The sequence below is a fragment of the Bos indicus genome, chromosome 17, assembly GCF_029378745.1.
Source record: "Bos indicus isolate NIAB-ARS_2022 breed Sahiwal x Tharparkar chromosome 17, NIAB-ARS_B.indTharparkar_mat_pri_1.0, whole genome shotgun sequence".
Classification (NCBI taxonomy): Eukaryota; Metazoa; Chordata; class Mammalia; order Artiodactyla; family Bovidae; genus Bos; species Bos indicus.
The window spans coordinates 62,034,244-62,051,277 of NC_091776.1; the positions used below are offsets into that span (position 1 = coordinate 62,034,244).

Below are 17,034 nucleotides of genomic sequence, written 5' to 3' on the forward strand. Positions count from 1 at the left end.
TGGAAAATAAAGGTTAAATTTCATGTGTAATTATGTAACTATGTAGACACTACTATTTTTGTTCTTCTGAACAGTTTCTGACTTCTCTTTTTAAAATTGTTTATTTCCGTTGTGTTCCTTTGAGTGAGTGAGTGTTAGTGGCTCAGTCTTCTGACTCTTTGTGGACCCATGGACTGCAGCCTGCCAGGCTTCTCTGTCCATGGAATCCTCCAGGCCAGAATACTGGCATGGATAGCCATTCCCTTCTCGAGGGGATCTTCCTGACCCAGGAATCAAACCCGGGTCTCCTTCATTGCAGGTGAATTCTTTACCATCTGAACCACCAGGGAAACTATGTTACTTTATATATATCTAAATATTGGGTTGGCCAAAATTTCCTTTGTGTTTTTCCGTAAGATGTTATGGAAAAACCCAAATGAATGTTTTGGCCAACCCAATACAAGGTATTCCATGTCCTTTTCAACTGTAACTGATGGCATGAATAAATAAAAACTATGACAGTCAATGGTACGTGACCGCATGCCAGTTACATATTGGAATTTTAATAGTCAATAAAAAGGAAAAAAAAAAGTGTTGTCTCCTTCTGCCCTAGGTGACGTGGCAGGGATTGGCTGGGAGAGAACCGAGGGGACGCCTCCTCCACCCGGGCAGCCTGCCAAGGGCCGTGTGTACTTCACATACTGTGGGCAGCGCCTCTCACCGTATCTCGAAGATGTCTCGGGTGGGATGTGGCCGGTGGTTCATATTCAGAAAAAGGCAGGTTGTCTTGTTGGGAATGAAAACCAAATTCTCCTCAGCAATTTGTTCCATCGGGAATGGAAAAATTAGACTCTAGACGTGGCGTGGTTGACATAGTATGTGGTACCTGATGACAGAACCTCAAAAAACCTGAAGAAGTGGGTCCTTCCTTTGCATTGAATCTGAGTGCTTAAATGCTTTGATCTCCTTTTGGCCATCTTTCCTAAACAACAAGGCAAGGGACGCTGGTGTTCTTCCAACGCCAGTAGAAAAAGCCTGTGGTTAAATAAGTTTGGAACATGGCCCTCTTGGGTTGCTTTTAGTATAGCAAAAGCTCAGAGGTATCCTTCAGTAAAGATTTAAAAATTAAACTTTATTTAACCTAGCATCCCTACACTTATACTTAATTATGGAACTCTTGTTTTTAAGGAGCACCTATAAACAACTAATGTTCTATGGGACATTACTATTTACTACATGCTGGTAGCTCCCACATCCTTATATCCAGTCCAGATCTCACCGTAAATTCTAGACACAAATATTCAGCAGCCTAGACAACATTTAGAAATAGATATTCCAGTTAACATGTCTGAAACTGAGCCTGACTCTTCCCCACCCCCAGCCTGCTTCTTCCCTAGCCTGCCTTGTCTCAGGAAATGGCAGCTCCATTCTTCCAGTCACTAAGGCCAAAAACCTTGGCCTCTTTCTTGACTCCTCTTCTTCCTCCCATTCTACAGCCAGTCTGTCAGCAAACCTTGTTGACTTACCTTCAAAATGTATCCAGAATCTGACCACTTAGCTGATGGCCCAGCCACCCTCACCTTCTGGGTAGCATGTTACAGTATTCCTATGTTTCCCTCTTCTCCCATCCCCTGAGTTCCTGCCCTTTTACATGTCTTTTCAACACAGCAGCTACAGTGATCCCTTAAAAATGTTGGTTAGGTCATGTTACTCTTCTGCTTTCAACAGGTCAGTGGCATCCTGTGTCACATATTGTGAAAGCCCAAATCTTAGAATGACTTAGAAGATCTTGTAGGATGTGCCCCTGTACCACGTCTCTGATAGCATCTTTGCTCTTTCTTCAGTGAATTGATTAAAGATGTCAATAATTTAGTCAGCCTGTTCTATTCATTCAATAAATATTTATTTATTGAGCACCTATGTTGAGTGCTATATCTCAAGTACTATGCTAAGCTCTGGACATACAATGAGCAAAAAAGATACGGTCTTTGTGCAATTAAATCCAGTTGGAAGAGTCAGGTACTAGTCAAACATTCACATAAATGTGTGTGTGTGTGTGTGTGTACATATATATATGAGAGAGAAAGAATGTGTGTGTGTGTATGTAGACAGAGGTGGGAGAGATTTCTTTTGAGGAATTGGCTCATGTTACTTTGGAGACTGACAAGTCTCATGAACTGCCATCTGCATGCCAGAGACCCAGGAGAGGCATGGCTTGATTCAATCTCAGTCCAATAGCAAGAGAAAAGAGAAGATGGAGTGAGATATCCTTTAACTCAAGCAGGGGTAAAGGGAAAAGGGTTGAATTCCTCCTCCCTCCACCTCTTGTTTTATTCAGACCCTCAATGGATTGGGTAGTGCCCACTCACATTAGGGACCTACTGTGTCCACCGATTCAAATGTTAATCTCACAGACACACCAGCAATAACAATGTTTAATCTGGCACCCTGTGGCCGGTCAAATCAGCATATAAAATTAATCATCACAGTATGATTGAATCATAGACTTGAAGGAAGCAAGTACGAAGCCAATCTGGTCACATCCGTATTACCCTGAAGAAGTGATGTTTGAGCCAGATCTGGAATTTTAACTGGTTTAAATGGACAAAATTGGAGGAAAGAATGTTGCAGGTGAAGGCAGTGGCATGTGCAGTGGCATCAGGTAGAAAGGAACAGTGTTGGAAACAAGAAAGGTCACTGAGCTTGAATAGCAAAGAGCATGAGTGTGAGGTGAGGGGCAGGGCAGCCTTGCCAAGCTTGAAGCACCAGGGTCTGTAGTTGCACCAGCCCCTCTCCCAGGGTCACAGACTCTCCATAGCTGGGGACAGTGAATGAAGTCCACTTGGAGGTGTTCAAAGTGAGCACATAAGTAACCTAACTCCTTTCAAGTCCTTTCTTTGGTTTCCTTTCCAGAACACCAAGACTCGCGCTAATTTTGGCTCCCGCCCATTTGCCTACGCTGAAGGGCAAGCCCACCGCAATGCTGCCGACCTGTGCACTGACCTGGCCGAGGAAATTAGCGCTAACTTCGAGGCCCTGCCCTTTGCCATGGCCTCTGACAGTGATAACGATGCTGGCACCAGTATTGCGTCAGACCCGGGCACTCATGGGCCACCATGCCGAATTGCTGCCGTAGCCACTGCTCAGCAACGTAAGCTCCCTCCCCTCAGGGTCCACCTGCTTCTTGGAAATGGGAATGCTGTTAATTCCATAAACCCATTTAGCTTGGACATACTCCAGTGCCCACTGGTAATGGGGTAATAGGCCCAGATAAAATAGGGAGCCAGGATGAAGCCTGGTGATCTGGAGAGTCCATCCCCCACATAGAAAAAGTCTGCCACTACTCAGAACCAACAGAATATTGCCACATGGAAATGCAGGCCTGAAAGATTGTCCACTTTTTATGAGACAGCTAAGAACCACAGAATTTTATATAAGATCTCCTAATTTTAAATGTTAATCATTTTTAAACTGATTTAAAATGGAACCCATCAAAGAATAATAAAATGTTAATTGTGGAATCTAAATGGTAGATGTGTAGGTATGCACTAAAAACATTCCTGATTATTTGAAAAATCTCATAATAAGATTGAATAAAAATGAGCTTCAAGAAATGAGATGTCTGCAGCCATATTTGGCCCTTGGGATACTAGTTTGAAAATTGTTTTAAGAGTCTGTTTAATTCTGTATCTTATTGAAGAACCATCTAAAGTCTTCTTTGAGTTAAATGAATTATATCCATATAAACTATTTTAGGATTCAAGGAAATTGTAGATGATTAGTTATTCCTTGACTCTGTGGTTTAAAATTCCTCTAAGAACTAAGAGTCTTTATATCTCACAAATTAAGAGAATCTGATCTGTCCATGTATGAGTTCATATGCCCTTGCCTAGAATTCACTGTCACTGTGCTTTGTTACAGAATATGATAGTGATACTTCCTGTCATTATAAAGTGGAGCTCAGCTATGAGAATTTCATCACCTCTGGGCCAGACCCCCACCCACCCCCCATTGCAGATGACGAAAGTGATGATGATGACGACGATGACATCCCACAGGTAAGAGCCCCACAGCGATCGTTTAGCTCCCTGGTGATGAAGACAAGCCACGAGGAATATTTTGATCTGAGCATGCAAAACTTAAGTCTTTATGCTTTCAGTTATATATCATTGTGTTTGGACAGTAATTGGGGTATTCATTTTTCTAAACCACATATCAGTAGCTGTATCTGTTTGGCTCCATGGCCCAGCAGCAATCTGGATGTTGGAGAAAGAAGTACTTTGATGGTAATTCAGCAGTGAAGTTTGGAATCATGTGAAGTGTTTATATGGCTTTAGAGGGAAAGGAAGAGCTCACTCCAAGCCAGCTGTTGCCTCCCCTGGCCTCTGAGGGTGTAGTTAGTTTGACGGTCTGCACGGTGTGTTTCTGCCACTAGCATCTGAGCGGGGTGAAGACCTCAGGGGTGAAAGCCGTAGTAAGTCAGGAAAGGACACAAGGTGTTCCTTCTCCATTCACGTTTGCCTTCTCCTTCCAGGAGGATCACTATGCCCTGCTGGTGAAAGCCTGGGAGACCAAGGTTTTTCCTACCATCCGAAGACGGTTCCGCAACGAAGCAGAGAGGAAATCAGGACTGGACCAGATAAAGGGTGCTTTACAACTAGGTCTGGTGCTTTATGTTTTCCTATGGAACCCACTTCATGGCTTGAAGAGATGTGTTTACATGAAACTCAGGGAATAAATCAGAAAAGAGGGGCTCATCTAAAGTTGGGCCAGACTTAACAGTGTCCTCTTCTTGGGCCTTTATTGAACTTTGTGGTCTTTTGCTTTCTTCGCCAGGCTTTTCTTTGCTTGTCAGTTCTGCTCAGTATTTTAAGTTGATGGACTGTTAGAATGAAGCTGGCCTTGTTATACCAGGAAGCTGGATGGCCTGGTGGTTAATAGCTTGGGCTCTGACATCATGCCTGTGCTATTACCAGCTCTATGACCTTGGGAGAGTTACTTAACCTTTCTCAACTTCCCTCACCTTTCAAATGGAACCAATAACGGTATGAAAAATTAAAGAGCTGACACAGATAAAGCTCCTAAGAACAGTTTCTGGCACGTAGTAAGCATCCATGGAACTTCCCTGGAAGCCTAGTGGTTAGGACTCTGAGCTTCCACTGCAGGGGGCACGGGTTCGATCCCTGGTTGGAGATCCTGCAGGCTTTGTAGTCTGACCAAAATTAAATGTCATGGTAATGATGATGGTGAGATTTTTTTTGTCCACTGGGCACATAGAATACAACAGAGTTTGACTGCAGACAGTGAATTATTAGTTAGTCTTAAATGCAGATAGCTGATTTCTGTTTTAAGGCTTTTTCTAATCTGTGAAAACCTGCTTTGTGAGATGCAGAAATGCCTTTTTCTAAGCGGCACAGCTCCCTTCCCTCGGACCATCAGATCAGGTTTTCTGTCATCATCATGGCAGTCAGAGAAGGTGTAAGGAGACAGTACTTGCTCTCTTTTAACTTTTGTCCTAACTGAGACTAGGAACAAATAAGGAGAAAAACCACCAAAAGACCTTTATTTCTTGACCAACTAATACACTGAATCCCTGATTTCCAGTGATAGCTAAGTAATTCCTTTTTCTCAGATTGGTGCCAGGACTAATCAGTATATGCATGTGTGTGTGTGTGTGTGTTTTGGGGGGGGTTGATTATTGTTTTTTATCCCACTGAGAAAGAGGAACAGAGCAAATTTCAGTACTGGATAGAAGAAGTTGATGGAGTTGCCCTTCGCTCTTAAATAAGCAACCTGTGTCAGTTGTAGCAATAATCAAACACAGTACAAGAATGTATAAAGAAAAAAGTGCAGCACTACCCTCACTTTCTTCTTCCTCTCCATTTGTCCCGTAGTTTGTTCTCTTGAGTTAACGAAATTAGTTAATGAAATTAATTAATTTTATTAATTAGTCATTAATGAAATGACTGCATAATAATGTACAATCATTTTTAAGATGAATATGTTCTTTCTTTCCATTTTTTTTTCCTGGGTTATACTTCCCAGCAGTGCTACAGGGAGTGTTCCCTGTACCTTTACACACTTGAGCTTGTGTTTCTGTGGGAGAGATTTGAGAGTTTCTTAGAAGTAGGGCATTGAGTATTTTAAACTTGATAGACACTGTACAATTACCATTCCCAAAAGCCTGCCTACTCCCATGAATTCCCCTTCTGTCCTCATGCTAGGTACAAGTCAGTGTCATGATTGGACTGAAGATCGTGTGCTCTCTGGAGGGTTACCAGTTCTGTTCTGTCTTTCAGGCATGGTGGATATTGCCCGGCAGACAGTTGAATTCCTCTACGAGGAGAATGGTGGCATCCCAAGAGACCTTTATCTTCCCACCATTGAAGACATTAAAGATGAAGCGAACAAGTTCACGATTGATAAAGTTCGAAAAGGTTTTGCTTCCCCCCTTTCCTTCCTCTTTGAAACTTACCCTGAAAAAAAAAAAAAGAAACTTACCCTGAAATGAGAAGTTGAGTTTTCCCACACATGAGTTTGAGTAGGCAGCTGCTGGTTCTCCTAGGGTGACTCTCTTCACTCTGAGTGATTTGAGCTCTCCTGAGCTCTCCCTCGTGAGGCCCTTGGCTCCCTGGTGGGGAAACTGGATGCTTATCTGGCCTCTAGGGGCCTCTTGCACTTTCCCAGAACCTGTTGCATGAGAAGGGTGAGACAGAACACTTGAAGACAGAGAAGTGGGGCGTGGCTGGAAGATTGCAGGTAGGCCTCTCAGGCTTAATCCTGGCTGCCCAGCTAATGAACCATGAATATGTAGTTGTACTATGCTTTTTAGAATTTTATAGAAGGTATATATTCATTTGATTTAAAATCTGTTGCAGATTTTGAGGAAACAAAAATACAGAAAAGCGCAAAAAAGAATCTAAACCCACTCATTATTAGACTTTCACAAAAATATCAGAACCTCATGGGCAGGGGCAGGCATATGTATTTACTTTTCTGTTTTGATTCCTCTTTGAGAGAAGAACTTCACAGACCATAAAACCCACCCTTTTAAAGTATACCTTTCAGTGGTTTTAGTATATTCACAAAGTTGTGCAGCCTCCAAACCATTGCCTCTGATTCCAGAACATTTTCATCCCCTGAAATGAATCCTGTACTCTCACCACTGCCATTCCTCCTTCCTTCTAGCCCCTGGCAACCAGTGATGTACTTTGTACCTCCTCATCTCTATAGATTTGTCTAGTCTGGACATTTCATAAAAAAATGTGTGGTCTTTTGTGTCTGGCCTCTTTCACATGGAATTCTTTTTCAAAATTCATCCTTGTTGTAACTCATGTTGGTACTTCCTTTTTATGGCAAAGTAATATTCCACTGTATGGATAATACCCTGTTTTGTTTGTCCAGTCATCAATTGGTGGGCACTTGGGTGATTTCTACCTTTTGGCCATCATGGATAATGCTGCTGTGAATATTTGTGTACATGTTTTTGTGTGGGCGTGTCTTCATTCCTCTTGGGTATATATGGAATATATGGACCCAGTGGAATTGCTGGCTCATATGGTAATTTTATGTTTAACCTTTTGAGGAACTGCCATATGGTTTTCCAAAGTGATTACACCATTTTACATTCCCATCAGCACGTATGAGGATTCCAATTTCTCTACATCCTGGCCAGCACTTACTATTGTCTGTCTTTTGATGATAGCCATCTTAATGGATGTGAAGGATGGTATCTCACTGTAGCTTTGGCTTGCATTTCTCTAAAAACTAATGATGTTGAACATGTTTTCATGCATATCTTTTCTCTTTGGAAAAATAGTTATTCAGATTTTCTGCCTGTTTTTTAATTGGCTTGTCTTTTTATTGTTGAATTGCCACAGTTCTCACAGCACTTTGTTTTATTATCTTCCAGACTAAGCTGTGTTCCTTTGGGGCTATAACTACATTGAGGGTATTGGTAAATGCTGGAGAGTTATTTGTATCCTAAAATATATAGGGTCCCAACATGTTAATGCTACTTGCTCCTGAAAAATCTTCTCCCCTTTACCTTCCTCAGGTCTCACGGTAGTAACACGCTCTCCAGACAGCAATAACGTAGCCAGCAGCACTGTTGGAACTGCCCTGCCAAAATTTGCTATCCGAGGGATGCTGAAAACCTTTGGGCTTCATGGAGTTGTCTTAGATGTTGATTCAGTGAGTGAACAGCCTTTTATATACAGTACAGACTTTCATGCCCAGGCCTCCAAGTACCTTAAAAGTGATTATACAGATAGATTACTCTTCAGAGTCAGGATAAAGAAACCAGATTGAGTGCTGTCATGCCAGATGACTTGCCTGAGATTTTCTCAGGGGCCCAGATCAGAGTTGATGGTAGAGTGTAAGCTATTAACTTTCAGTGTTGTCTGTAACTTTAGACCATACTGCCACTGCAGGGTTTTTTGGGGACTTTTTCCATCAGCCATGTTCAGTCTGCCCCTGCTTTATATCTACCAAGTTCCAAGGGAGAATTCTCCTGTTGGCCTTGTTGAATGAACGATCTGTCATTGTCACAATTGTTATACAGATTCAAAGGAATGGTTTTGTTGATCACATCATGTTACTGGTTCTCTCCAGCCTTGATTTCCCCATCTATAAAATGTGTGTATTAAACTAGATCAGTTGTTTTCTTCTCGGCTTTGCAGAACCCTCTCAAGAGGTTGGAGGTGGCAGGGGAGAAGGAATAGAAGAAAGTAAGGGCCGTACCAAAGCTTTCTTTTGAAAACAGAGTCCTGTTTGAAGGCTGTGATCCTTAGGTTACATATATGTGCTTGCATTTATGCTTCCCATGCAGGAAAAAGGGAAGAAATAATACACAGATCAAGCCTAGAAGTCAGATAAAGACGTAGCTATCACCACATAGATAAGCTTTGTTATCTGTCTGTCTACAGATACAGATAATGTTAGTTATCACTGATGCTTTGAAATGAAAGGTTTTACATCTTTAACTGACTCCATTTTACCAGACCATAATTTAAATCATGACATTTTAAAGAGAAGCTATTGACTGGTGGTTTACTAAGGTGAACTTCCAAGTAGAAAATTCCATCAGTAATATCTCCCACTCCCTTCTGATACAAACTTCTGACTCTAGTTATTAGAAAGTATGTAACTGACAATATATTTCAGCAATGGAAATGTGTGCCAGGAAAATTACAAAAATAGAAATTTGTTAAAGTAGTAATTCTGGTATTTCTTAAGTAGTCTGATTCCCTTTTTTTAATAGTAACCCCTAAATAAAGATTAAAACAAAGGGAATCAGACTACTTAAGAGATACCAGAATTATTATTTGAAAAAGTAATAGTATTGTTTGTTATTACTTTAAATATAATAATAATAATCCCTAAATAAAGATTGGGCTTCCCTGATGGCTCAGATGGTAAAGAATCTGTCTGAAATGTGAGAGACCAGGTTCGATCCCTGGGTCGGGAAGATCCCGTGAAGAAGGGAATGGCTGTCCACTCCAGTTTTCTTGCCTGGAGAATCCCGTGGACAAAGGAGCCTGGCAGGCAACAGTCCTTGAGGTCACAAAGAGTCAGACACGACTGAATGATTAACACACACAAAGAAAGATTACGTTGCTATTGGAGTCCAGAATGCACATGCATGAGCTTACCTTTTTTAAATTACTAGCAATAAAATAAAGCTATAAGACTAATCTCTGCTTTTATAAAATTAACATAAAACCAATGAATATAAATTTTACCTGGCAACAATGTATGTTGAACTGTTACAGAAATATAGCACTATTTTCTTTAAATTTCTGACTCATGGTTACATTAAAGTTCCTTAATTTATTGTACCAATTAAAATTCTCAAGCAGCTATACTCCAATAACAATTTTTAAAAATTTGCCAACTGGTATGAAGAAACTAAACACAGTATCCAGATGTCTTTGGACTTTTAGACTCAATAAATGACATGAAACTAGCATTTTAGACTCAATAAATTACATGATACTAGCATTTACTTCTATAAAAGTTTGGTACCTATACACATACATACATAAGTATTTTAAAAATTGGGAAGCAAACCAGTGCTCAAAAAACAAATAGACATTTCTCTTTTCTGTTGTAGGTTAATGAACTAGTTCAGGTAGAAACGTACCTCCGAAGTGAAGGTGTGCTGGTCCGATACTGGTACCCTATTGATATGTTGGAAAGGCCCCCCGCAGGCTACAGAAGGACTGCCACCAATGGGCTCGTCACACTGGACAATACCAACCTTCAAATTCACAGGTAAGGGAATTCCCTGGTTGCCCAGTGGTTAGGACTCAGCACTTTCACTGCCAAGGCCCCAGGATCAGTCCCTGGTCAGGGAACTAAAATTCCACAAGCCATGTGGTGTGGCCAAAAAAATTTTTTTTAAAAAGCATAGGTAAAGTTGAGCCCTTCTTTCTAAGCAAGTCACAGAAATCCACTTACTGTGTTTTGTCACATGTGCTATTCATCATTGACAATACTTTTCTTTCAAAGTTGAGCAAGTCAGAGGCAGCTAGTAAAGATAATAGTGAGATAGCAGGTTAGGAAGAGAGGTGCAGGATCCAGTGTCCCTGGCCTGAGCCATGGGTGCTTGGCTATCACTGGATGATAGAAGCGCGTCTGGAGATTTGAAGAGTGTGGACAAAGTCTGAAGACTAAAGCGAGTCAAGAAGAGACACCTAGGAACTTCCCAGATGGCCCAGTGGTTAAGACTCTTCAGGGCAAGGTGCATGGGTTCGATCGTAGGGGAGCTAAGATCCCTCATAGTACATGGCCAAGAAAAAAGAGAGACAGCTGAGAGGAGTCCGGGCACCAGGTGAGCAGCCAGCTTGTTTTCGTTAATCTGACAATGAAATCCTGAACCCTGCTTTGTGCCCAGCACCCTATGGGGGTCTCTAAGAGGAGAGTGTCTGCCCTCCGTGGGTTAACACCTAAAAACCTGGCAGAATTCCCTCACAAACACCTGTGAATTCCTTCTTTCAGTTATAAAAATTCTCACAACAGTTCAGAAGAGAATATAATGGAGCTATCTGATAAAAGTTTCCATAAGCTGTTTTCATACCATTCATCCATTAACATTATAACTTCTGGTTTTATTGTCAGTTTTGAAGCAGCGTGAGTCTATCTCCAGCGTAGACCTCTCCTTGGAACACCAGATACACATGTTCAGCTGCCTCCTTGCCATCTCCACTCAGATATGTCATCACCCCATGTGGGTGGTCTGAAGTTTCAACTGGACAGTCAAATTCACGAGACCCAGATAGGCTGTACTTGGCACTAGCTTCACCTAGGTCCAGGATGGGCCACACAGCATGCCACAGGGCAGTGTCGTGCACGTGTGTCAGCAGGAGTCAGAGTCACCCACACACAAGTTCAAGGGCTCTTCTCTCACCCGGTGACAGCCCAGGTGTGAGGAATACACGTCACATGGCCATGTTCACGTGGTGACTAAACAGCCCCACGCCCCAAATAGAACCCAGCATCTTTTGTAACAACTCTACAAGCATAGCTTCCAGGGATTTTAGCAAGAGGCATGCCCCATAGGTAAGAGTCACCGTTTTCTGGAAAGCCCCGAAACCATCACCTCCTACCAAGAAGCTCTTCTTCCAGTCCTCCCAGTGCAGCTTGCCAGTAGGGGCTTGTTGTGACCATAAACAGGGTGCCTGGTAATACTGCTGATATTCAGGAGTTCCCTGGCAGTCCAGTGGTTAGGACTCAGTGCTTTTGCTGCTGGAGCCCAGGTTCAGTCCCTGGTCAGGGAACTAAGATCCCACATGCAGTGAGGTATGACCAAAAAAAAAAAAAGCAATTAAATGTGGCTTTTTGTTTTGTTTAAAACACAAGTATCTAACTTGGAGCACAGAACATGAGGCCAGAGAAGCCTGAGATGTGGCCCTTTCTCTTCAGGAGCCCACGGCCCACCCGATATGGTGGCCAGAGTGTCAGAGCTCAGCGCCTCCCCTGCCCTTCCCTTGCAGGGAGCTGCTGCGCTGCGAGGCCGCGCTGGCCAGGCTGTACTGCCGCATGGCCCTGCTCAACATCTTCGCCCCCAAGCTGCCTCACCTGTTTACCCGCCTCTTCCACATCCCCGCCATCCGGGACATTACCCTGGAGCACCTGCAGCTGCTGTCCAATCAGCTCCTCGCTCCTCCCCTCCCAGGTAAACCTTGGCTTTGCCGCTGTCACCACAGACACCAGACCCAGGACAGACTAGCCGTAAGGGTGAGCCAGGCGCTGAGCAGGAGGTGTGTGTGGTGTCCTCCTTCTCCACGTGAGGAGTCCCATCACAGGACCTTTAGACTTAATGTACATAAACAGCATGAAAAGATTGCTAACCTGTTAAGCATTCATTGAGCTTCCCAAACTAATCATGGATCAAGGAAAATAATATATTTATGAAATCTAGTCACTGTAGTGTTGTCACATTCTGTTTGGCGTGTAAAGAAAAGAAAATGCCCCTGCCATCAAATGCCACCCAGGAGACCTAACTGATTCATCGTAACCTCAACCAGAGCTGTTTTCGTGGGCCACCCTGTGTGCATCGGCTCAACTTGGGGCCCTTGTGGTGTGGTGCTCCCTGGTGAACGCTGACGACTCTGCTCTCAGCCCGGTTGAAGACCAGAGGGACCCTCCCTATCTTCTGGCATGTTGGCCTCCAGCCTGTTTCCCTTGACCTCTTAGCAACTGCAATGGGAGCAGGAGTGACAGGGCAGATGGCATTCTAAGCCTAGAGGACATCTCACAGCCCTGGGGTCCCAGCTGGTGCCCTTGTGAACGACATCTCCACAGGCCGACTTTAGCATGTGGGGTCCACTGGCCCACCCCCAAGAACTTAGAGGCTCCAAAACAGACCTGAAAAACTTCCAAGTACTGTGGAAGAAGCTTTATCACAATGACTAACTTGGGTTATAAAATCCACTCTCAACTACCCTGGTGGTTCCTAAGGGTGAACCCAGGCAGCCAGTAGGTCAGGCTGTGGGAACCCCTGAATCCTCTTTTACATGCTTGATAGACCTGGGCCTCCACTCAAATTTTTATTTTAGGAAACAGTTTTGTACCTTAAGAAAGCAAACATTTAAAGACCACTGAATTCCTGAATCCCACCCTGGAGGATCTGATTGGTAACATCTATTATCCAAGACCTAAGGCCAAGCTTGGAGAAGGCAATGGCACCCCACTGCAGTACTCTTGCCTGGAAAATCCCATGGATGGAGGAGCCTGATGGGCTGCAGTCCATGGGGTCACTAAGAGTTGGACACAACTAAGCAACTTCACTTTCACTTTTCACTTACATGCATTGGAGAAGGAAATGGCAACCCACTCCAGTGTTCTTGCCTGGAGAATCCCAGGGACAGGGGAGCCTGGTGGGCTGCCGTCTCTGGGGTCGCACAGAGTCAGACACGACTGAAGCGACTTAGCAGCAGCTGCAGCAGCAAAGCCAAGCTAACTCATCCCAGTTTTCCAGATGGGTCGCGCCTCGTTGCTGCTTAGGATCTCACAGCCCTGGGCTGCTGTGATCTTCATCACCTGTGTTTCCTTTCCCGTCCCCAGATGGCACCATCAGCTCCAGCTCCATCCTCCTGGCGCAGTCCCTGCAGCACTGTGTCCATTCCCAGAACTGTTCGGCCACAGACCTCTTCTACCAGGGCAGCTCCCAGACGGTGCGAGAGTGGCTCAACGTGGCCATCACGCGGACCCTGCACCAGGGCGAGGAAAGCCTTCTGGAGCTGACCAAACAGATCTGCTCTTTCCTGCAGGTGAAAGTCCAAAGCTCTGACATCCCTGAACTGGGATTACAGGTTCTAATTGGAAATCTTACTGGCTGGCTAAAAATGACACTTTCTTGGTGCTTCCCTGGTGGCTCATTGGTAAAGAATCTGCCTACCAATGCAGGAGACGTGGGTTTGATTCCTGATCTGGAAAGATTTCACGTGCCATGGAACAGCTCAGCTCGTGCACCACAATTACTGAGCCTGTGCTTTAGAACCCGGGAGCCACAACTAGTGAAGCCCAAGTGCCCTAGAGCCTGTGCAACAGGAGAAGCCACCACAGTGAGAAGCCCACACACCAAACTAGAGAGTAGTCCCCGCTCTCCACAACTAGAGGAAAAGCCCCCTTGGCAATAAAGACCCAACACAGCAAAAAAGAAAGAATTAAAGAAAAATAGCACTAATTCCCTCAAGCCCCCACCTCACTAGCCTCCTTTTCTCTGCAGCTCCCCTACATTGTCCAATCCATGTGTCCTTCCTCCCAGAGGGCTCTTTTGTCTTCCTGATCTTGTTAAAGTGCGTGTATTATGTATTGGCTCTCCCCTGCCTGGGAGCTGGGAAGATGAAATGCCCTCTTGTGTTGAATCCCTGGTTTTCCCTGTTCAATGTCTCTGCAGACAGCACCAGAACAGTTCCCCTCCGAAGAGTTTCCAATTTCCGAGTCCAAAGTCAACATGGACGTCAATTTCCCCGGGGCAGCTTTCGTCGTCGTATCTTGCAAAGAAAGTCAGTCTGGATTCCGCAAAGAGTAAGTAACCTGACTCCAGCAGATGGTGACAGGGAGAGAAAAAGTCAGGCAGATTCTGGTGAAACTTACAGAAAAAGAAAACTCATTGCTTTTATTCTTTAATGCATACTGTATTTGAAAATGATTTAAAGTTCTTCCCTAATTTCCATGTTTTAGAAATTAGTCTGTATGAAGAATGACCTTCTAAAACGTGGTGGGGATGACATGTGTGCCTGAACATGTGTGCCAGACTGAACTCTGCTCAATTTCATATGTCCTCTTCAGTTCCTCTCTGTACAAGGCACCATGGGCGCGTGTGCTGGTGTACGGGCTAGGCCACAAAGTGAAGCGAAATGGCCAGCTGAACCTCATTGAGGCCGTCTGTTACCCGCGGGATGCGTCTCCGGCCAACACAGGGCTCACACCACCTCCTACCACCAACCAGTACCCTTCTGTGATCCTCTCCACAGACAAAGTCCACATCAAACTGGGTAAGTCTGTGAATTAGCTCACGGTAATAAGAACAGCTTTGAAGTCATTCTCTGCTTTCCTTCTTTGTGAAAATTGAAAGAATTTTCTACCTTGCTGTGTTCCCATTTCCCATGGGTGAAGAATAGGCCTGCTCGGGGCAGTGTACTTCAGAGACAGTAAATGAAAAGTTGTCCCTTTCCTGCTCAGGGAAGGCCTGGCAGATGCTGCCCAGATGACAGGGGGGATTTTGTCTCCTTTCACAAGTGTGTGCTGGGCACATGCTGTTTGAAACCCATCACTTAGCTATAACCATCTTGGCTGCCCTTCCTCAAGTTCTCATTAAAACTGAGTTCTCTCGAGTATACTATGGCTCCCTAGGGCACAGACCTCAGAGATCGTCCGCTCCCCACGTAAATGATAAACAAAAGCTAGTGGCCAGGCTGGGAGGCCCACATCTCCCTGGCATCCTTTGTTAAGTCTTTGTAGATTTGGACTGAGCTGAGGGCTCCTCCTCTGTAAATCCTGACACTGTCGCTGGCTGTCTACTTTATATACCAGGGCCAGCTGATTCTGTTTCTGAGTCAGCACACAGAGAAAGGAAAATCTACTCTCAGACTTCCACTGCATGTCCTTGGCAGGTTGGACAGAAAAAGACAGACAGGTGCTTGCTGAAGACAGTCATAAAGATGTCTGTGAACTTTCAGCCAAAATTGGGCCTTGACTTCTGCACAGCCCCAGTCCTGGGGACATTGCATCTTTAGGGAATAAAGTGAAAGAACATTTCTTAAGAGATTTGGTCAATGCTAAACAACTTTATGATCTCTTTTTTTAGGGTCTAGTTTTTTCATTGTGTTTTGCCCACATTGTTTTTGAAATTGTGTGTAAACATAGAGGGTCTCTGTCCTACTATCACTCCCTAAATAAATGTTCACCCCAAAGTACACAGCTGTCAGCATGGTTCCTCCTGATCTGGCCAGAGACCCCTGGTAGCCCAGCTTATGGGTTTTTGTTTATTTGTTTGTTGGTTTTAATGTTTTTTAGGCCACACTGTGCAGCATGTAGGATCTTAGTTCCCTGACCAGCCCTCTGCACTGGGAGCGCAGAGTCTTAACTACCAGACTGCCAGAGAAGTCCCCCTCAGCTTACGTGTGATCATTGCTTGCAGAGAGGGTGGGGATGCAGTTCAGGGTATGACGGGGTTCCAGCCTCAGAGCCTTTCTCTCTCATCATAGGCCACTTCAGTCAGATTTAGATCATAGCAGTAATGCAAGGCAGTAAAAAAGAATCAAAGCCCTGGTAGTGCATGAAGTCTGGGGACCTCCTCACTGGTCTGCTCTGTCAACCTAAGATAAGCTGATGCTCCCATGGGATTGCAGCCACACTAAGGAGCTGGTTATTTCTTTACCAAGCCAGAACCATTCCAGTGAAGCATCTCTTAAAGTCTGACTTCCTGTCTCCACTTCAGGCCATGGGGCTAGGTGGTATCTGACTGACCAGGGGATGTTTATCCTTCCCTGTCCCCTCTGTCCCGTTCTCACACCAGCAAGTGGACTCCTTGGAGCTCATCCTCCACTGCTCCTCTGCCTGCAGCGGACGTTGTCTGGCAGGTGGGGAGTGAGGTTTCTTCTCACCCCAGCACAGGAGCGGATAGGCCTTGTTTCTCTGCTCACACCTGGCAGGTCTTTCTCACAAGCTAGTTTTGATCAGGTGTTGCCAATCACAAGCTTTCCTTCTGGGTGCTTCTTCTAGGGGTATCTCCCCCACCCGGAGCCGTGCTGGTGTTACACTCCCTGCCTCTCGAGTTCCCCCTGGCGATGGCCTTCACCGAGCAGCTACTGTCCTGGAAATCAGAGGATGGCGAAGGTAGAGCTGAAGATGAGCCTGACACCATCCCAACGTCCGTCCTCCTGCAAGTGGTGGAGCTGCTCGGTGAGGCCCACCATCCCCGGGATCGGCCGGGGCAGCTGCTTTGGGGTGGCCACAGTGGCCTGGAGTAGCGATAGCTCTCACGAGCTGCTATCAAGCGGGCCTGGAGAGCTGAGTGGAAGTTAGACTTCCACATCCATGATC

General features: G+C 44.7%; 1 protein-coding gene across 5 annotated transcripts in view; it reads left to right on the plus strand.

The window, feature by feature from the left end:
• HECTD4 (HECT domain E3 ubiquitin protein ligase 4) overlaps window positions 1-17,034 on the plus strand; it is a 170,542-nt gene that overhangs the window by 133,167 nt on the left and 20,341 nt on the right. For all 5 annotated transcript variants that reach the window (XM_070769659.1, XM_019977315.2, XM_070769661.1 and 2 more), the window contains exons 49-60: window positions 593-756; window positions 2,893-3,130; window positions 3,901-4,037; window positions 4,514-4,640; window positions 6,279-6,416; window positions 8,036-8,172; window positions 10,094-10,254; window positions 11,976-12,157; window positions 13,549-13,754; window positions 14,384-14,514; window positions 14,779-14,984; window positions 16,714-16,893. In XM_070769659.1, coding sequence (XP_070625760.1) covers window positions 593-756; window positions 2,893-3,130; window positions 3,901-4,037; window positions 4,514-4,640; window positions 6,279-6,416; window positions 8,036-8,172; window positions 10,094-10,254; window positions 11,976-12,157; window positions 13,549-13,754; window positions 14,384-14,514; window positions 14,779-14,984; window positions 16,714-16,893 — 2,007 coding nt within the window. The remainder of the gene's footprint in view (window positions 1-592; window positions 757-2,892; window positions 3,131-3,900; window positions 4,038-4,513; window positions 4,641-6,278; window positions 6,417-8,035; window positions 8,173-10,093; window positions 10,255-11,975; window positions 12,158-13,548; window positions 13,755-14,383; window positions 14,515-14,778; window positions 14,985-16,713; window positions 16,894-17,034) is intronic.